We start from the raw sequence: 22,439 nt of genomic DNA, 5'->3' as shown, positions 1-22,439 counted from the left end.
GGCTTCTGTGGAAATCTGGTCACACGACTACAACTGACTGTACAGGAAACATAACAGATCGTCATCAAAGCAGGATGGTAAAAAGGAACAGAGAAGGTGGAGCTGAAAGTGAAAGAAGAAGTTCCTCAGCACTGAGCTGTGCAGATGGTTTGATTATGAAATACAGAAGACGTAAGCACATGTGATGTAAAATCCTGTTTTATTGGTTTTCCGTCCCCGTCTTATCTGGAGTTTTCTCGGGGTCATTTGGTTTATTATGCCAAATAAACCAAATGAGTTCAGTTCAGTTCAACTGATAGGAAGTGTTATCAATCTGGAGAAAATGGATAATAACTTGGGAGTACTTCCTTATTGTTTTCAGTTCACCCTCATGTCGGCCGGCAGTGTGCCTCATAGACTTTTGTCTTTTTAAAACGCTCGTTAATGTGAAAAAAAACAGGAAGAATAGTTGCTCATTTCATCCTAAACCACGTTACTTTAATTTAACTCGTAATTCTCATCTTGTCAGAAGTTTATGTCGGATATTCTGTTTGGAAAATGAATCTCTATCTCATATCTTCTGACTGTAATTGACTGTTTGCTCTTCCCTTGATTTAAACAATAGTCTGATTTTGAATTTCGGTGGAAAAAAGCTCAACGTTTGACTTTTAAGTGCCGATAAGAATGCTTTCATTGACCCTCCTGCAGCCGCTATCAGGAGATGATAAGTGGTCCCGTCTATTCTAATAACCAGTTTACTTTTTAATGGGTCAGATAGGAGCTTCTATGAATTACCTGCTTGTAAGAAGTACCCCTGCATTATATTTCATGTCCTGCTTGCCGAACAAACATTTGCATTCAAGACTATTTCTGTTACGTTAAGGCAGCTCACTCCTGGAACAATATGACCAACAGTACCGGAAGTGCATCATAAAACTTTATTGAATTTCTGCAAGGAAACTGCAGGAAGACCAATATTTATCATGGCCCAAGCAGTCAAGTAACATCTATTGTTCAAGAGCAAATGGTTTGAGAAATGAGGAATAAATCGCGTACCCACTCAGTGTGCACGTTGTGAGATCTCCTCTGAAATATCATATAAATAAAATCATCATATGTCCTTTTATAGAACCACGGCTGATCAGCACGAGTAGAACCCAAAAACACCGAGGTGGAAAAATCTGTTCATTTATCTCACACAACCAGTTGTTCACGATAACGCACACTCTGACATGCATACATGTGTCAGAGATTTATTTTGTTTGTCCTGATATTGTGCAGACGAGCAGGCAAGTTGTCATGGATTTAAAACATGACTGCTTCTATTAAAGTCATCTGTCATGTCGTGGCGCCACCGCACCACATGTCGGGAGCCCTCACGCCTGAAACGAGACTCCACGGGGACTGCAGCCACAGGAAGATCTAATTATTATGGGATGTCACCATTGGTAGTGTGAGTGAGAAATAATTCTACTGCGAGATGGGTACAGCATTACTTTAACCTTTTCAAACACATCTGTGTGAATACGTCTAAAAAAAGCACAATATAGCTGCACTCATACAGCGATCAGCCATCACATTAAAACCACTGACAGGTGAAGTATTCGGTGGAATACAGCAGCCCAGCAGTAAATCCTCCCTTCATGAAGATCATAATATTCAGCTGTTATTCAGTCTGACTGAACAGGTGTTGATTTATGTAAGGGTGATTTTTGGAAACTGTAGGTTGAGGTGTTCCTAATTTTCTGTCCCTCCCATTTAAATGAATTGGTCTGAACCAGTGCAGTTCAACAGCACCACAAATGAAACTCTCAAATGACCAATTTAGTAAATCTACAACACAGTGGCTGATCCGTGTATTTAACAAAATATGATTACACGCACGATTAAAATCTTCTTTTTATAATTACAATCGGGTTGAATTGACTATTAAAATATGTTTAAGGGTCCACTTAGTAGATCATTTCCTGATTAGCTGTCCTTCACCAGCACGTGGAGTTGGCTGATTTTTTTCAAACAGTTTGGTTATGAAAAATAAATAAATACCTATTATTCAATATTGATCAATAATAGGATCATTATTTACATACCAGTTATGGTGTATAAATGGATCATGCTTGCAGTTTAACAGGAGGTGAGCAGGTGTTAAAAAAAACTGAAAGTAAGCAACGCTGGAAAAAAAGTGCATTTAAGGAAGTTATCTTTATACAAAAATACAGCGCAGCTGTGCTGAGAAAAAAAAATATGACCTACTCTTATCATTTAGGTATAAATTTGATCAAAAATGGATTCGAAAGCTTTTATTACCTGCTGCTTATGAATACTAAATTGAAGTGTTCCATAAAGCGTTCCTGGACGGTGATGTACTTATTGGATGCCGTTTTGCAGCTGAGGAAGTTGGTACTAATGTGGTTTCCGTGTTACAGATTAGATTCCAGCTGGGCCTTTTCCCTCCTTAAAAATCTCTACATTTTAACGCCTGATAGTTTGACAGTAAAAACAAACCCAGCGCCTACTGTTGCACGAGCCGTCCAAAGGGTGGCAGTCACGCTCTCTCGACAACCAGCAGCGCTCCCTTTTTAAAAGGAAAATTTAGAGTGACAAACTAACCTTTTCATAAGGCTGCTCTAAATTGCTAACCTCTGCAAACTGTAGTTCTGCATCACGGCTTTAAAAGGTAAAGCAGTTAAGATGGTGTTTAAAAAGTGAATGTCAGGGAGGCGGGAGGACGGCCGCGGAAAATCATTGTAGTGCAAGGTGAGAATACATCTTTGTGTGCGTGTGCGTGTGTGTGTGTGTGTGTGTGTCAGTCTCACAGCATCAGTGGTGGACTCCCCTCGCTCAGGCCTGAGTGATTGTCAGTGTGTTCTCATTATAACAAGGGATGGGATCATTTAACCTGTAGCTGACAGCTTCAACCACCTCAGACCTGTATATTAGATAAACTAATAAATAACATGCCTCGAGAACCACTACTTTAGTAATTCGGCCGGTGTGTGGAGGGCTCGCTGAGTGTGTGATTCCTGGGAAATCATGGCGGATGAATCAGTTGTTTGGGGGGCTAATAGCTCAGTATAGTGGAATATAATGGAACGGTCATTTTTACTTTCATCCTGCTCTCAAGTATTCCAGTTAAACTTTGGCACTTTGTTACAGAACGTTTGGGAATTTTACACCTGCCTGAGTTACTGAGAGATTGACTTTGCAGATATATGGCCAGTTGTGTGTGTGTGTGTGTGTGTGTGTGTGTGTGTGTGTGTGTGTGTGTGTGTGTGTGTGTGTGTGTGTGTGTGTTTTACAGTCCTATGAGCACATTTTCTGCTTCACCGTCATTAGCGGCGCAAAGAAAATGAAGCTCATTTGCTTGTCAAAGCCGCACGATGGGTTTCCAGGTCACCGTTAATAGAACGGCCACATATTTGGTCTGTTTTGAGATTATCGCTGACGATATGCCGGTATGGTAAGAGGGCCGGTGACGATGCTGATGAAGACTGAGGGGATGTGAGATAGAGAGAATCTATTAACCTCATGTGACCAGCCAGCCAGCCATGACAGATTGCCCTGTCGCTGCTTTATCAAGCTCTTTGTGTGTGTGTGTGTGTGTGTGTGTGTGTGTGTGTGTGTGTGTGTGGATTAGAAACTGCATGACGACTCACTTTGTTGTTTGTATTATTATAGAAGTGGTTTCATGGCAGTTTAGTGGAGGTTTCTGTTTTTGCTTGATTGACTTTTGTGTGTGTGTGTGCGTGCATGACCATGCACACATGCACACATTCCCCACCGTACTGTGCATCAGTGACCTGTGGGCTAATCTGCCCCTCGCTATAGAGGCTTTTGTATCAGTAACTGACTTGATAATTATATTAATTTGAATCTTCTGGGCCTCCTTTTGCAGTGCTATCTCTGACATGCAGCTTTGTGAACGTGTGCGCGATCCACACACCCCCCGAAGTGCCTCTGTCTCTCATCTCTCCTACTGCTGCCCCACACACACACACACACACACGCACACACACACACGCACGCACGCACGCACACGCGCACACACACACACGCGCGCACGCACACTGTATGTAATTCCTCTCTTAACTTTCCCCAAAAACTCACATCTTTCGTCACATCATTTTACACTTTTCTTTTTTTCTTTCCATTCTCTATAAAACATGCTGTGTCTCTTGTCTTCACCCACGCACCGTCTATTTCCATTCCTCTGTTTTCCTATTCAATATTTTGTCCCTCCAAGCTCTGGTTTCCTTTCAGAAACATACTTTTGTTAATTTTTGGACTCATTCAACATGTCCTTCTCTGTTGTTTCCTCTCTGCCAGACCTTTACCTATTTTTCCATCGAAGACAAAGTTCCTGGCTGGTTATTAAAAATTTTTTTTTTTTAAATCCAGTGACCTAAAGATGGGCCTCAAACTATTAAGGATTGGTTTGCAGAAGTAGCTGAATAACACAGCTACTATTTTAATACAGGCAACCAACCAAGCTCTGCTTTATTTCCTTCCTTTTGAGCACATACAGTTTCAAATTTGAGCTCAAACTCACCATGTGTGTGATTTCAAAGGTTTTGGTGTGCAGAAGGCACCCTGCAGTGGAAGAATAAAACAAGACACTATGGCAGAAAGTTGAGGGAGTCTGAGGGACCAGCAGGTGAGACACAGGTTTCACAGATCAAAATTGGTGCATTTATTTAGCCGAAAGATGAGAAAAGACGAGCCAAAGTAGAAATGAACTACAATTTGTCCACCAAAAGATGAAAAGAAAACAGAACTGATGAACTCTAACTGACTTCACAGTATTTCCAGGCTCTCCAGACAGAAACTAGCTTCAATAACTCGTCATTACAAAATTAACAAAGTGTGTTGTGCGTCATAGAATAATAAAGTAACGTTTTTAAAATTTGAAAATGACCAAAAGGGTGAAATTAGAGTGAAGATGAAGTTGCTCAGTTTAATCTGTAGCTTTTGGTTCATCTATCGCCGGGACGCTCAGTGAACAAAAACAAAGCTGTCGCAGCGATTGTGGCTTCATGACCGGAGGCCAGACACCCACACGTTCCCCACCACCTCCGCCTAATGTTCTCCGAGGGCAGATACATTTGGTGTCGAGGTTGTGTGGAGGCCGGTACGGGGTCTCCGTCCAGTGACGCCGAGCCCCGACCCGCCACCTGGAACCTGAAAGCTCCGCGCGGTGTGGCGGCTCCGCCCCCCCGGTTGCCCTCTTGTGTGCCTCCGGTACTCAACTCCACCTCGGTTGGAGGCAGCGGAGTTCGACGTCTTTGTTCAATGAACAAAACGGCATCGCGCACGCATCGTAATAAACCCGTTCCCAGCCAGGACGAAGGTTCACTCTCATCTCTCCAACTATGAAGCTACAGGTTAGCTTAGCTTAGCACGAAGTCCAGAAAAATGTGGAAACTCCTCTGTCAAGAAAAATCTGCCTACTCTCACCTCTGTTGACTGATCCATACAAACCCCGAAATGGAAAACAAAACTAAAACTGCTGGAACTATTTCTTGGTCGGGCCGCTCACTTCCTGGGTTGTTCTCACAGCGAGGACGAGGCTCCACAGCTGCTGCTCCCGGGCTTCATGCTAAAATGAGCTCGTTGACTGCTGGCTAATAACACATTTTAGCATCTGCATTTGTTCCCGAATGCCAGACTGCTCCATCTTTCATGCATCTTTGTATAGCAGGAACTCAAAGACCAGAACCAGAACAGACTGGTTTACAAAACCATTGAAGACAACAATAACTGCAGTTAGACTTTCTGTCTCAGCTCCCTGTGGGTGTGGCCAAAGTGAACATGAACATGTTTTGTTTTTTTGTCCATTTAATTTTTAGGTCTTCTTGTTCTTTTTGTCCCTTCTCTCATCAAGTCCCGTCTTTCTCGGGCTTTCTCCTTCTTCTTGTCCAGACTCTTGTCACTGAAAGGCAACAAGTCCAGCATCCCTCCTCCCCTTGTCCTCCGTCGCCTCCTCTCCATCCCTTTCTCCGGGCACTATCACCCCACAGCAGCATCCTTGGCGTCCCCTCCTCTCCCCGTCCATCCATCCACACAGCGTGCTCCCCCCTTTTGTTATTCTGCTCCTATCTCTCCATTGCAGAGATTCCAGTCACTTTCGCCCCCTCTTTTTTTTTTTTCCCTCAACGCCGTCCCGGTTTGTTTTTGGTGGGGTTGTGTGTGTGTGTGTGTGTGGGGGGGGGGGGGGGGGGGGGGGGGCAGGACAATGACAGCGGTACAGGCCAAGTCCTCGTCAACATGTCCTCTCTAAAGAAAAATCTGCATTGATTGGAGGGAGAGACACGCGGGTGAAGAGCTTCAGACGGGGAGGATTCCAGTGACAGAGGGGTTTGGATGTTGGGCTTTTCATTTAAAAGGGGTTGACAGGCACTTGGTGTTGTACACATTATTGATGGATACCTCACCTCAACGTCATCTCGCCTCGTCTCAGGCCAGCATGCAAATAAATAAACTCCACACTCTAAAAATTGTAGGCGCATCCAGTTAGCCTGGTGCGAACCCGACCCATTGTCACGAGGTGATTTTCACTTCATGAATATGGGTCTGTTCTGTAGATAGGGAGTCGTTCGCAGTTGTTCCATCGTACTAGGGGCATTCCTCTGGTTCATTTTAACCAATCAGCATGCCCTAAAACTGGCAGACACTGCAGCGGAGCACGTTTTTTTCAAATAGTTTTAATGAACGGCAGCAGCGTGACGAGGTGCTGAGCGTCTATTCCGCGCTGAATGTTCAAAGATTTATTTCCGGTCATGGAGAGTTGAAAAATCTACTAACGCTGCGCTCGTCATTGTCTCCAGCCGTCCAATCACAGTGAAGGAGGGTCGGGACAAACGCCGTTAACCACCGACACTTGTCTCTGATTGGTCCGCTCTTCACAGTGGCTGCGCAAACGCTGATACGATTCCAAGTTACCAGACTTTATTCACAGCGAAAGAAAACCGAAGCTGTGAGCTGCAGTCGGCGCAACCAGGCTCGTGTCCAGCAGCAACAAGTACCTATTCTTGCATAATGAGACTTTAACTAGATAGTTGGGAAAACTTTGACTTGCTGGTGGTAAAAGAAAATGTCCTCACCGAAGTTATTAATATTCAACATCTGGGTGCCTTTGATGTCTGTCCCAAAATTCACGGCAATCCATCCAATCGCCTTGAAAAATGTTAACTTGCAGGTTAACATTGCTTGTTCCAAGCAGCTATTGCAAATGATGAAGTAATGCAAACAAGTGGCTGAAAATGAGAAGTTGGTGCAAAGAATGACTGAATAGAGAGGCTGAAAATGGGAAATAACGAAGTGGAGAGCAGCCTTAAAACGAGATGAGGGCATCAGGACGAGTTTGATGAACATTTTACGAAGAAGACGAAGAAGAAGACGACGAAGAAAGGCCTTGAAAAAGCAGAGACGTGCAGTGGAGGGAAGGACAGAGAGAGGGAGAGAAAAGGTGTGTGCGCACGCACGCACGCACGCACGCACGCACGCACGCACGCACGCACACACGCACACACACACACACACACACACACACACAGAGGCCTTGTTAGTTATTGATCCCATTTAATAATCCTTAACCACAGCCTACTCCCCTGAGAGCACTTAGCTCTCCCCCTCCCTCCCCGTCACCGAGTCTTACAACCCCTCTCTGGCTCCCTTTTTAGTCTCTGCTTGCCTCCTCTTCCTCACCATCTACTTTATGTGTCTGCGTGTCTCTTCTTCACCTCTCGGGTACCGCGGCTACACTCTGCAAGGTCGAGGTGACGTGAGGTTAAAGACCAACACTAAATCCCAACAGTAAAAGGTGCAGCCGGTGCATTTGTTGCTGTGGAGTCGATTCAGTCACCTTTAAGAGGCCCGAGCTCATTGAAAGCACACCGGGCTGAATACAGACTTTGTGAAGGTCCCATAGGTCTTTTGGCGAATTGAGATCTGCATGTTCAGGCTGCTCCGACTGGTTTGAAGTGTTGCTCTGAGGGTTTTGACACCGGCTTTGCTTGTAGAAAAGAGTTCCTCTTTGTTTCCCCCCCCCCACTGGCATGGTGGGAAATTGTACCATAGAATTGCCCCCCTTTCATGTCTTTCAGCTGAGACTTTCTATTATACTTTTATATCATGCATTTTAAATTCAACAATGGTTAGGATGATGCTGCACTTGTACAAAACAGACACGTTCAGTACTTTCTCATTCCATACCTGATGCCCAACACTGAGCCAGTGCAAAACTCACCCTGATGTCACAGCGATGTTATCACAGTTATCTCATCTTGGCCTTCAGGCTTCATATTTTTAATAAAAAGTCTGGGTTAGGGAAGAAGTGGGCAGTTAGGAAACAGGGGCATCAAATGAAAGAGGCAGCGTCCAATGTTTTTAGAGCTTGATTCATGTTAGACTAAAAATCTGAATATCTCAGCTGGTTGTCTCTCGTCGTCCTCCAGCTTTGTGGCGTGTGATTCTTTCGCTCACGCCTTTAACTGGAATTACTATGTGATCCATTTGCTTAAAGATGCCTGCAAAATAGTGACTTGAACTTCTTGGAAAACAGAGCATCATCAGTAATGACCTCATGCTGCGCAAGTGGATGCAACTAAAAATCCAATCGGATAAAGTCACCATACTCCCATTAATATTGATAAAAGCTTATTACTTTACACTTCAGATGCGTTTATCACCATATAATGTCACGTTAAAGAAGTAACGATAACATTTCAGGTGGTCTTTTAAAGCTGCAGGATTTGTTTCTGTCCACTAGGGGGCAGAACAACTTAAAATATTATTGCAGACATATTTCCATATCCAGAAGGCTGAAACATACTTGCTGTTGCTTTTGAAGAAAAGACTGTTTGGAGTAGAAAACCAAAACAAGAAGTTAAAAGAGGCTGAAACACATTGTAGAGGTGTAGCTTGCTAGCTCTGTGACGGAATGACCGGTTGGACAGTGGGCCGTCCTGAGGACAGACATATGACACGAGCATGCGTTTGTGACATCACAAACTCACAAAAAACAATCCAAACAGCACCGTTACTAAATACGGGGGAGCATTTCTCAGTGGACGGACTGTTTTGACACTTTCACAGTATTTATACAGCATCTCGATTTATTTTACGATCAAAACAGAAATGGAAATCTGAATTTATACAATATGGGACCTTTAATTTTGAAAATATTGATTAGTGCCGCTGTAATGCGATTATAGAGTGGAGGCCTGAGGGAAACGACAAATAGATCCAGATTTTGGAGGAGTTATTGGTGCTTGAGAAATACTCTAAACTCCATCTAACATTTGTCAGTGTAAGAGCACAAATAACGACCGTCATCTACACTCACATCTAAAAACATCAGTACTGTATCTGCCCGTCACTATTGGCAAACACGGAGAGGTCAACCAAGAAAATTGCAGTAAAAATACAAATCTGTCATTGTAATGTTGATGGATTCATAAGAGAAACTAACCTTTGCATTCCACAGAGTTGCAGTATCGACTTCCACGACCGATGGGTTTATAATCCAGAGACTCAAATGGTCACATAATGGTGTAATGAGCATAACAGCGATGTTAGCCATAAACCAGAGCCATCTCAGTAACTAGCTCTGATCCCATTTATCGGACACACTTTAGGATCATTAAACTAGATTATCCTGAGTCGTTACATTACTCCTGATGAGGGGTGACCTCGCCCTCCAAGAGCAGCATACAGTGTGTTTGGGATGGCAGTGTTTACACTGGCGTTATAATACACCTAGACACACCCACCCACACACACACACACTCACACTCACACTCACTCCCGGTGTCAGCACTTCATTTTTCATCCCATTTGAAAAATTACAGGTTAATTAATCCATAATGTTCGACCAAAGGGCAGAACAGCAAGCACATGATGGATTAAAAGATGAATATGCATGAATACACAAATGAGGGCATGAATAAAGATGGTAAACAAATGAGCGGGAGGACGGAGCGGGAACAATCGGCCCAACAATCTCTCCGGGTTCCTTTTAGTCGTCGAGCTTTGTTTCCTCCTCGTCTCTAAACCAGCTCCTTTAATCTGTCACTCGCTCCCTCGCGCTTTTGTTCTCCTCTTTATTTCGATGGCAGAGCTCATTTCAGCTGGGTGATCTGATCAATAAGTACTATGCAGGCCACACACACACACACACACACACACACACACACACACACACACACACACACGCGCGGCCACATTTACCATGTGTGTGTACTCTCTGGGTAATGAATACACAGCTTTCGAAGAAACAGAAAATTATAAAACACGGAATACATATTGCTGCTCGGTCTATTATGACCCAACACATGGACATCCTCCCTCTCTCTCTTTCACATGCACACGCACACGCACACACCATTTGTCATCGCTGTCACCCAGTCCGCGGCGGCTTTGTTTTTGAGAGCCAGTTTGGAAATGTCAAGCTTTTGGAGATTTATTTTGTGCCTGCTGCACGTCAGAGAAATTAATAATCAACCTATAGGTGTTGACCCACATCATCACTCACCTCTGTTTCACACACACACACACACACACACACACGCACACACACACGCACTTTACTTCCTCATCATACTTAACACTATTCTAGTATTTTGTCTGTGACAAACACCCCTAAAAGTTCATGTACAGGTGACTCAGACCATTGAACAGGTTTTTTTTTGGGTGTTATGAATATGTCAGAGTCTGATTAAAGCACTAGTTCATAAAGTTTTCGCTGCAGTGCGCACACACACACACACCAAATAAACAATTAGTCAACATTTCCTAATTTCGAGGGTGACGGTAACTTCTCTGCAGAACCTTTGTTTTGTGATTTGTGGTGAAAGATAAACCTGTGTGCATATATATGTGCATATATGGCCGCGTATGCGTGTGTGTGTGTGTGAGTGTGTGGCCGCGTGTGCATGTGCGTGTGTGCGTGTGTGGCCGCGTGTGCGTGTGTGTGTGTGCGTGCGTCGCCTGCCGACTGCCTCTCAGGCTCGATGTGAAATAATAGTGTTCTCAGATCTTTGGATGGAGTGAACAATACTTAATAGGGCCATGATAATAAGTAATAAAATCAGTGGACCTGAAAGAAAACGTGATGAGACTGTTAATTAGGGAGCGAAACAGAGACAGAGGTTGGACACCGGTACAAGTAGAACTAAAATGAGGCAGAAGAAAAAGCTCTCGAATGGGTTTTAAAAACATCATGATGAAGGGGATGAGGGAGGAGAGTAGATGGTGTGTGTGTGTGTGTGTGTGTGTGTGTGTGTGTGTGCGCGCGTGTGTGTGTGTGTGTGCGTGTGCGCGTGTGCGCGTGTGTGTGTGTGCGTGTGCGCGTGTGCGCGTGTGTGTGTGTGCGTGTGCGCGTGTGCGCGTGTGTGTGTGTGCGTGTGTGTGTGCGCGCGTGTGTGTGTGTGTGTGTGTGCGTGTGCGCGTGTGCGCGTGTGTGTGTGTGCGTGTGTGTGTGCGCGCGCCGAGCTAAGAGAGATTGAGATGGATCAGGAGAGAGAGGGAAATACTCTAATTCTCATCTCTCTGGCTGTGTTGTATTGAAAGGAGGTGGGGGGGCTGTAATCACACACCCCCCCCGCTGGGTTTTCTGTACTCTGATTTCTCTTTCTCCATGTCTGGTGCACCAACGTCGACATACGCACGCACACACACACTCACTGTACTCCAGGATCTCATCTTCAGGCGCCCCGGCAGAGTAATCATCACTTCCTTTTCAATCTTGTTCTGTCTCATCATACGTCGGCACGTTCAACCCCCCCACCAGAACAAACGAGTTTGAAATGACACGCAGCCCTTTCGACCATTTGATTTTGATCTCCTGATATGAATGTAGTAAAACCAAAATGCCTCGTGTGTGATGTTGGTGCGTGTGAATTTTGCCAATGCTAGGTTGTAGTAGTTTTAAGGATCTTTCCTTTTGTTTGGATCTCTTTGCCGTTGTTGCCTTTTGTGAAGGACGTTACGGTGCTTCATACATGCTTCCATAAGTAGTAAATTATATGTACAATATGTGCTCCTGTATGCATCTTGCTTTATTTTCAAAGTACTCGACAATTACCCAAAATACAATGTAAAGGTACGTTGTTGTTGTTTTGGCACATTTAAATGAAAATCACAAGAACTATAAATATTACTTTTGCACCAAAAACAAAACTACATCAAAGCAGAATTGAGAAAAAAAAAAACATAAAAATGCTGCCAGGAAAACATTTATTGCTGCATTTTACTGCTCTTCCATTCCTTCCTGCATATCTTCCAACTACACCGCTGTGCAGTGTCTGTAATGAGCCACCGCTGGTCGATAATAGTGTCAGTGGGCTATCCTGCTTTATGACTTTCCATATTGCAATATTGACATATACACCAGCCACTTTATTAGGTACACTTTGCTGGTATCGGCCTTAACTGCCTCCATTTTTTTTTATATATATATTTGTGGATCCAACAAAGTGCTTTTAACTTTCCTCAGATTTGATCCATATTGACGTCATAGTTGCGACACAGTTGCTGCAGATTTGTAAGCAGCAACTTTATCACTTGATGCACTAATCATGCGAATCTCCTGCTCCACCTCAACCCAAATCATATTGTGACTGTGTGTTTGCAGTTGCTGGTTTTTGAAAATGTCGGTTGCAAAATGCTGCGGAAAAAAAACACTTGACTGCTCAACCAGTCAACATCAGTCAGCGCTGCGAGACAAATCTTTTGGAAACACTGCCCCCTAACAAAAGGACTTTTTTTTTTTTTTTTGGTCTTTTCTGGAACTTCAATGGTTCCTCTGGTGGAAAAGCAGGTCGAGGAACCGAGTTCCATCAGTGTAAACGAGGCTTCGCTCCACTGCAAATAATCAAATGAAGTTAATGATGTGACAGAAGGAAATGAAATAAAGATAAATGGATTCGTAGGTAGTCTGTTGATGTTATTGTGTAAAACTCTTCCAGGGTCCTGCTTCAGAGGGATTACAGTTTCCTGAGAGACATCAACATCTGGAACCCCTTCGTCACCATCGGGGTGTATTCCTCCACATTCTCCGCTGCCATGAGCAACCTCATCGGAGCCTCACGCATCCTCTACGCGCTGGCCAGGGACGACTTGTTTGGTACGTAGATCTTCGGTCTCCCGCGGCAGAACAATCTCCTCTGAAGATGCTGTTCAATTGCTGAGAACTTTTCAGTGTTGAAAAATATACCCATGAAATCCATTGCACTTCATCTTCGACTTCTGCTTCTACTACTTCATCAAAGCAGCAGGACATCTGAAGCACTAGTTCACTTATATCATTGTTTAATATAGTATCTTCAGTGTAGTATGTTTATTTTTGATTTAGGTTTTTTACTGATGAAGTAAAAACAGTAGTTTTGTTTTAATACCTTGAGCCACCTTTGTCATTTTAATGATTACAGAGCTCTAGGTTACTGTCACTGCATTTTAAAATGTGTTGTCTACTTGCTCGTTGCCCAATGTAGTCCAAGTGGTATTTCTACAGGATACATTTCAGGACATATAATATTTGTATTTTTGTGATTTATTTATTTATTTTTTTTATATATATATATTCCTGAGAAAGTTCTTAGAATGTTTCTCGTCATTGTTGTATTTTGTAATTTTTTCCACCTTCGCGTATTTTAAAGGAACACGTTCTGTGGTATGTTTACAGTTTATTCATACAACAGAGACTCTCAGTGTGTCTACAAGGTGCGATCAAAAGTTCAGAAACTGTTTTTGTTGCACAGTTGCGTGCACGGAGCAGGGGGAAGCTGTACGCTTTAGTTAGCACGAGTGATTACACCATGCACCTGAAGCTCGAGCAGAGAATCGGATTTTATGTCAAATTTTTGGGGGGAACACAAAAAAGTTACAAAGAGCCACATCCGGGGGAGTCAGTGTGGTCTCTCGTTGCACGGCAGAAACGTTGTACAATTTCAAAGTGGTGTGAGCGGTGGCGTTGTCGTGTTTGGTAACTCGGCTCTTATTAGCGTTCCCACAGCCCCTCTGAAGGACGGACCAATTAACCACCGGTGTCGATGGTCAACCGTGTTTGTCCCGCCCCTCCTTCCCTGTGATTGGACGGCCGGTGACAGTGACGAGTGCAGCATCAATATTTTTCAACTATCGCCAACCGGAAAAAAAAATCACCGAACATTCGGCATTCAGCGCAGAATAAACTCTCAGCACCTCGTCAAGCTGCAGGCATTCTTTTAAAACAATTTAGAAAATGTGCTGTACTCAGGAAAAAAATGCTTTGGTGGACACGGGCCGTAGTCGGTTGCAGCGGTGGCAGAGTGTCGGCCCGGTTTCGATGCATGCTGATTGGTTCAAATTCAAATCGAGTTGTCTACGCCCAGTACGATGGAACAAGTGCAAACGATTCCCGGGGAGGATTGTCAGACCCATAGTCACCGCGGGGAATCGGGTTCTGGTTCGCACAAAGCTCCTGCTAAATACCGTGGCGACATACTTCGGCAAACGTGAACGGACTAGCGCTCACAAACATGCACATGTAACACGGCCGACGATTTAAGTTGGATTACTTACTCACGCAAGTTATTCAAATTGCACCTTGTGTCCTGTGTGAGGTTTGTCTGCCAGATGTCTGTGGAACATTCTTAACATGCCCACGTTAGGATTAATACAATGTGTGTGTGTGTGTGTGTGTGTGTGTGTGTGTGTGTGTGTGTGTGTGTGTGTGTGTGTGTGTGTGTGTGTGAGGGTGTGTGTTCATGTGAAGAAACTGTTATTTATTGCTTCTTGAAAGTTTTAACACCAACACTTGGAGTAGAAGTCGTTCCCATATCAAGCAAATGCAGCGTTTGTGTGATTCCCATCGCTGCCCTGCATGAATCCATCCTGCCTGCTGTTTTGTCGTTATTAATGACTGTGAGCAACTTCCTTATCCCGTCCTCTCCTCCTTTGTTAAGCCTATTGCAAATTGATTTGGCTTGTGTGTGTGTGTGTGTGTGTGTGTGTGTGTGTGTGTGTACGTGTGTGTACGTGTGTGTACGTGTGTACGTGTGTGTGTGTGTGTGTGTGTGTGTGTGTGTGTGTGTGTGTGTGTACGTGTGTGTGTGTGTGTGTGTGTGTGTCAAGAGAGATAAATGGCTGTATTAGCACGAGTTCCTCTGTGGAGTGATCAGACGGAGCAGAGGCAGACAACTCGGGTACAAGTCTGTCTGCTCACTGCCAGCCAAAGGGTTAACTTAAATTAGATGAATCTGTTTAATTAAGAGTCAGTGACTGTGGAACCTTAAACGTGTAATGTTCCGGTAGGGGAGGAGTGAATTTGAAATGGTTAGTATGACCACACTGTATGTGCATATAATGTGTGTGTGTGTGTGTGTGTGTGTGTGTGTGTGTGTGTGTGTGTTGGGAAATTGACACATCCATCACTCAGTTTGCATAGGACAGTGGCAAGGTTAAGCAGTGAGCAGCATGCATGAATCACAACAACAAGAACGAACACACACACACACACACACACACACACACACACACACACAGTCAAAAGGAGTTTCTTTTTTTGTTTTTTTTACTGCACATCTTCATTTCTTTCTCCTTTATAACTCAGTAATCTCTAACTCCTTCACCTCTGTCCCGCCTTTCTCCATCCTTTCCATCACTCAGTCTGCTGCTCGCAGCCGCATTGATTTGACTTTAAAGTCGAACAGATTTATTTCCAACCTTTTATCAGCTGTGAAATTTACTCTTAAACTCTGATTCTCCTCCACCACGCTGTCACCTGCCTCCCCCCACCCCCCCCACCGCTTGAGCTGCTTTATGTCTCCCTGGTTGACTTTGCGTTTCAGTCTTTGTAACCTCTGCTCTATTGGGCCACCACCTGGTTCAACACAGGTGAACTCATTAGATTGCATGAAGGTGCGAGGTGTATAACAGAAGGGCTTGGTACCCAATTTATAATTTTATGTCACTGACCGAATTGCTCCAATGTCTTGTCATTTGGTGCCAAATTCCGATACTGAGGCTACATCCAGGCTAATGTCTGTACGTTGTAAAACGCATAACTTTTACTACGTTTACACAGGAATACATCTCATTAGTGATAGTGAGCCACGACATTTATAAGATGTAGGCGCTGCTTTGGCCCTTCGCCCAAGTAGATCAAATTATGATGTAAACAGGAGCTTACGTACACACATGCTGTACACTAATGTCAAGGTAATTCTGAGCTTCCAATGGTTTTTTGAATTGTTCATTTCTGGACAGAAATAAAACCTCTAATGATTTGGTGCTCAAATTATCATTTATTTGAGGTTTTCTAAAATCATCACAGGGTCAAAATTATACATACACCTAGTGTTTTGGTTAAGTGTCCCTTGGAAAGTTGCACCTTGACCTTTTGGTAGCCATCAACAAGCCTCTCTGACATCTGGTTGGACATATGACCTGTCCTCTTGGCAGAATTAATAGAGTTCAATCAACTTTGTTGGTTTCCTGGCACCGACTGGACTTTAAAGCACAGTCCACACATTGTTGACAGAGTTGAGGTCAGGACTTTGGGAAGGCTTTTCTAATAGTTTATTGTTCGGCTGCTTTATCTACACCCAGCTTCGATGTGTGTTTGGGGGCATTGTCCTGTTGAAACACCCGGTGGTGTCCAAGTTTCAACCGTCTCGCTGAATTTTTTTCATGCTAAATTATTCAGAGGTCTTCCTCCTTCTTCATTCTTCCATCCGCTTTCCCCAGAGCATGATGCTACCACCACCGTGCTGAAGCACAGTACAGTGTTCCTGGGGTTGGATGCCTCACCTTCACTCCTCTAAACGTACCTCTCGTCATTGTGGCCAGACAACTTAATCTTTCTCTCTCAAAACTTTCCTCCAGAAGGTGTTTTTTTTGGGACTTTCCCAGTGAACTTTGTTTTAGTCCATCAAATCAGTGCTGTCAAACAAACCCTTTTTTTTTTTTAATGTTGGCACAGAGCTACCAGCTGTAGTCAATCATGATCACCAAAAGGAAGTGAAGAGGCCTTGGCGAGTTTCAAGACATTTTGGAACTTTGAGCACCAAGAAACTAATAATCTAAGTGGGTATGTTTTTTTTCTGACCCTAAATAAGCTTTGCACCAAATCCTGGCCACAATCCTGACTGAGTTTGGCGAACTGCAGTAAATTTAGTCTTCTCTGTTTGCAGCCGGCTAGCCGGTGTACACGGATAGCATGAGAATCGTTAAAGGGAAGTCTGTTAAATTCAGTAAAAGAAAATAACTTTGGTTACAGTCTTTCCTTTTAAACTACAGAAAAAAAAAAAAACTACAGATTTATATTGCAATGTTTCATGTAATTTTCTTCCTTGTTAAATTAAATTTCATTAAATCATTCAGGGACCAGTATCGATACCCAGAAGTGTGCTGTCCCTACAGCACTGTCAGATATTAAATGAAATGAACCGTCAGCCTTGTTTGTCTCCTTCGCTGTTCCGCCCGCCCACTCGCTTTTCCTCTCTGTCGCTCTCTTCATGCAGTTAATTACATCCATTTGGTTTAAATGTCAGTAACATTAGGAACTGCCGTCCTCGGTCCAAATCTGGTCTGAACTGTGACATTTTATGTTATTATTCAGATCAACTGCCATCGGAAACAACATCAATTATAAGAGAAGCAGGAACACAATCCACAGAGTCTCAAAATAAATTAGACGGACAGACGTAAAAAAAAAAAAACATCCAGTCAACATCACAAACCAGTAAGACGTGAGCAACACAGGTTAAGATTTTAATCTTGCAAAGATTTTTGGTTGTCTATGTAAGTGGGATAACTACGTACGAACAGGTGTTTGTGTGCACGAAGGAAAATTTGTAAGTGTCAGTGTTTGTGAGGAGCGAGAGAAAATGAAACAAAAAGAAAAATGCATGTGTCTACACCCATACATGTACATATGTACATTCTGCATGTGTTTCTTTATCCTCCCTAAATGTTCTTCTTTCTTTGGCTCTGGAGGATACGAGGACAAACAGTTGTCAGATTTCACATCTTCTCCTTGTTCTCTACTCAAAATGTCAGCTTCCTAAATACATCTGAGCATGTTTGAGGCAAAATATGTGAGGTCACAGCAACAACAACCCAGTGAACAACCTTAGCAACAACATTGGAAGCAAAGGCGATGGAACAAATAGCTTTTCGCGGGCATCTGTGAACAACGTCATTTAACGTCGCAAACGAGGCGCTCAGAAGTCAGAGCTTTTGACTCGGTGATTATTTTTACATACTTTCACCTGAAGTTGGACTTCTAACAGCATATACATGTCCCCTTTAACATCCAACAGGTTTATTTATTAATATATATCACGACCAGTCATTTTGGCTCGACAGAAGGCTCAGAACAAAAACAAGAAGCTTCAGTTGATCTTCTTCTGAAGAGGAGGTCTCGATCACAGCTGTCGCAAATTCTACACAATTTCTGCTGAATTTGTGAACAAAGAAACACTTTTTCTGAATTCATCCCGTAACTCTAGCTAAATCCCTTTAAGATGCAGACGGTGTTATAATTTGTCTCGCACCATAATCTTGAGCACGGTGAGTGGATGTTTCATGCCAACATGGGCCCTCGGCATTGTAGTTTTTATGTCCTCGGTTTTGTCCCTTCAAAGTTTTATAAAAGAATGGGATGTTTTTGAAAAACATTGTTATTCTTTTGTATCGATGATTCGATGACAGGATAGTTTTAATGTTGAGCCAAGCCAGAGAAGTAAGTGGGTCACGTAGTAATGTCTATTATTTATACAAAATTGCTCCTCTCTCTTCACAACTGTTGGGATTTGTTGCCCCAGGAATAATTTTTTTTCACCTACTTTAATCCAAATTGAACCATCTATCAAAAAAAAAACATCCCTAAAAGTTTAACTTTTAATCTTTCAGCCATGAGATGATTTGTGGGGAAGAGACAAATGGAACGTCCTGCTCTGTACAGTTAGTTTTGTATAAATCCAAATACAAGCAAACATTTTGTGGGAAACACAACTGAGTTCACCAAAGGTTTTTAGAATAGAAACCAATTCCCTCATAACAATACAATATGAAATTAAGTTTGTATATTAGATGTGAGATGCCACTGCAATTTTTATAACTTAAAAAAATACACTAGCCCTCCTTGAAATGAGCATTTCTTTTGGTTTAAATAAGAATTTAATTTTCCTCAGCATGAAGGGAAACCATCATGTAATCACTCGATATACTGCATGTCCACTGGATCTTGCTTCGGTTTGATAAGTGAATGCATTAATTTTTTTATCGGTGGCCTGTGGGAAGAAGAGTATCAGTGACGAGGTCTTAATAGAGCAGCCTAAAGTTCAACTCTGCAAGAGTGAACTGTTGACATCAAGCAAACAATGTCCACCTGCTATTTAACGCCCTCCGTACCCACACTGTCCAATGTGTAACATTTTCCAGTTCTAGGCGCACATTTAATGCAGAATGTTCTCCATTAAAACCAAGCATGGTCAATATTTCTTCGATTAACCTGTTCTGTCAACACGTTTTACTGATGTGGGTTTAGAAGGATGTTTTTATGGAATTTTCTTTCAAATTTGAAGCATCTTTTGTTTTTACCAACATCTCTTTTTAGGTAAAGTCTTGTCTCCGGCGAAGAAGACGTCCCACAGTGGCAACCCCTGGGTCTCGGTCATCATCTCCTGGTTTCTCGTGCAGGTTAGTGGAGATAAATAAATGCAGAATGAGATTTTTGATGTCGGCAGTAATCACCAGCACAGAAGTGCAGCTTGAAATCAAGCAAAACATTGATGACGGATGACGGTAAATAAATCATGTAGTCTGAGGAGAAAAGGGATTTTAAAATCTCTTATTCTAGGATCTTGTCCGCTCACCTCCACGTTTTGTTCAAATTTTGGACCTTTTTGCTCTGAATCCGGTCAACGTGTACAAGCAGGTGCAAATAGAGAAGTGCTCAAAGTTTGTGAAGCCTTTAGAATTTTCTATGTTTCTGCTTAAATATGACCTAAAATATCATTGCAAGTCCTAAAATTAGATAAAGAGAACCTAATTACACCAATAGGACAAAAAAATATGACTCAGTCATTTATTAATTCAGGAAAATTATCCAATCTGAGTTGTTTCCCCATTTCTTTGTACAGAACCGTTTCAATGCTGTGATATTGGTGCAGTTCCACATATGAACTGCTCACTTTAATTCGGTCCTCAACTTTTCTGTTGAATTAAGGTCAAAACTTTGGTAGAACGACTTGTATGCTTTGGGTCATTGTCTTGCTGCATCCTCCACTTTCTCTTTTAAATGAAGTTCACTGACTGATTTCCCGACATTTTATTTCAGAATTCAACAGGCCCAAACCATGATACCACCACCACCACCATGTTTTACAGATGGCATTAGGATATTACACTAGAATGCAATGTTTTCCAAACATAACGCTTCTCATTTGAACCACGTTTTACTTTGGTCTTATGAATCCACAAAATGTTTTTCCAACAGCCTCGTGGATATTTGAGCTTTAGTGAACTGCAAACAGGAAGCAATGTTGTATTTGAAGACCAGCGGCTTTGTCCTTGCAAACCTTTGCTGTTCAGTGTTTTCCTGATGGTAGACTCATGAACATTAACATTAGACAATGTGAGATCATTAGCATCAACAACTATTATTCTGATGTCCTCAGAAACCTCCTCTGTTGGTGTCATGATACGTTTCCAAAAACTTGCTGTGAAGCTCAAACGTCCCTGTTCTTTGAATGCAACAGTACGTTCACCTGGTGGTCACCTCATTGACTAAAAACAAATCTATGTTTAGGACTAATAAGATGATGTTTTAAATTATATTTATGCAGAATTATAAAAGAATCTTAAGGGTTTGTTAATTTTCAAGCACCACTATATGTGCAAAATGTTTTTATTGTGCAAACAATTGATCTAAAAATATAAAGAACAGATACAACAACACCAACCTCAAACTTGGTTTTAAATATTTCATTGAAATCAATAAATCAGGGCTAAATTTCCACTGAGCTGTGGGAGCAAAAAGCTCAAAAGAAAGGTAGAGAAGCTTCAAACAAGCTGTTATTATTTCTGGGTAATAAATGCAAGGTTAGCAAAGGAAGTGGAACAAAATAAGCCCAAACTCCTATTGTTTGGATTGTGAAACCTTGTCAAAGAAACTTTCCTCAGGCAAGAAGATCAGAAAGTCCTCTCTTCCTTCAAACCCAACTTATTCATTCAGAGGAGACACTTGTTCGACCTGCATGGGCAGTTTGATGCCTCTGTCTGCTGTGACTGCTCAGTCTTCATACACACACTTTTCAAACTACTCCTGCATTTTGTGCAGTTGTGTTGAAACACTGATGCTCAAAGTCAGTCATTTTGTTTACTAATGCGTTCCAAAAATGTGCTCCAGGATCACTTTAAGTCTTGTGGGTTTATTAGCATTCCGACTTTTTTCAGAAAAAGTATGAATGTCCTACTGTAACACTTTACACAGCAGTATTGTTTTCCATATCGTTCAAAAGCTAAAGGTGCTGTTTTTCCTTCTCTGCATCTAAAATATCATCCTTTTTCCTCATCAATCAGAGGCTTTTAAAAAAATATATTTTTATTCTTTTGTTGCTGCAATCGTTGACAATCTCTCCTCGCGCTACGCTGTGGTTACTCGAGCTCCAACAGACTATTGCTGACTGCTTCAGTCTTTGAAGTGATTACACCCTGGAAACCCTGTTCACATTAAGGTTCACTCAACCCCTCTGAACAACAAACCTATCAGCGAACATAGACTGTACATAAAAGTGTTTGTCGCTTCCAGGTCTGAAAAATGAGGCCGATGCGGAAGTGACTTCAGCTGTAACACCACCGAGTACCACTAGAGGTTGTCTCCAAAAAGCCTCTGACTCCATAGACTCCCATTCAACTAGTCTCATAAAATCCTCCGTCAATAAAATGTCTCCAGCAGTTATCTCGGTGTTGTTCACTGAAGTCGCTCCTTCTTATCAGTTTTCTGGAGGTCCATCTGAAAATTATCCATCATTAATGATAAAATAAGCTTCAAAAAGCTGTGTTTTTGGGCGTGTGATCCAAGTGCTACCCCCCCCCCCCCCCAAGCTCGCCCAAATATGGTCACTTCCTGCTTCAAACCGCTCTGAACTAGCAAGATGGCGCCAGACAAAATCCGAACTCGTAACTCATAAACCAACGGGTGATGTCACTGCTGGTTGCCGCCTGTCAGCGACAGTGGGGGGTGGCGCGGCTACGGGTAATGTAGTTCTGACAGTGGTGAAGTTTCAGGGCACAACGTACATCATGTGGTGGTCAATGACGATTGGTTTAAGGCTGCTTCCAACAGTTTATTTTTTATCTTGTGGTGGAGTTACAAGAGTTTGTGATGTGTGCAAATTTAAGCCTTAAAGGCACAAAACAATAGACTACTTACACCCTGTTATTGATGCAGTCACCATCCAGGCTGGTCATGA

The 22,439-nt window shown here is 42.6% G+C and overlaps 1 protein-coding gene across 1 annotated transcript in view; it reads left to right on the top strand.

Moving 5' to 3' along the window:
* LOC138197002 (solute carrier family 12 member 9) overlaps positions 1-22,439 on the top strand; it is a 70,179-nt gene that overhangs the window by 13,323 nt on the left and 34,417 nt on the right. Inside the window, exons 7-8 of the mRNA XM_069147437.1 lie at positions 12,945-13,102; positions 19,580-19,662. Coding sequence (XP_069003538.1) covers positions 12,945-13,102; positions 19,580-19,662 — 241 coding nt within the window. The remainder of the gene's footprint in view (positions 1-12,944; positions 13,103-19,579; positions 19,663-22,439) is intronic.

The sequence above is a fragment of the Embiotoca jacksoni genome, unplaced genomic scaffold, assembly GCF_022577435.1.
Source record: "Embiotoca jacksoni isolate LCO1_2020_lvr unplaced genomic scaffold, fEmbJac1.0.p SCAF_14, whole genome shotgun sequence".
NCBI lineage: Eukaryota > Metazoa > Chordata > Actinopteri > Embiotocidae > Embiotoca > Embiotoca jacksoni.
Note: the sequence above shows the minus strand (reverse complement) of the source record. Positions and strands in the feature narration are given on the sequence as shown.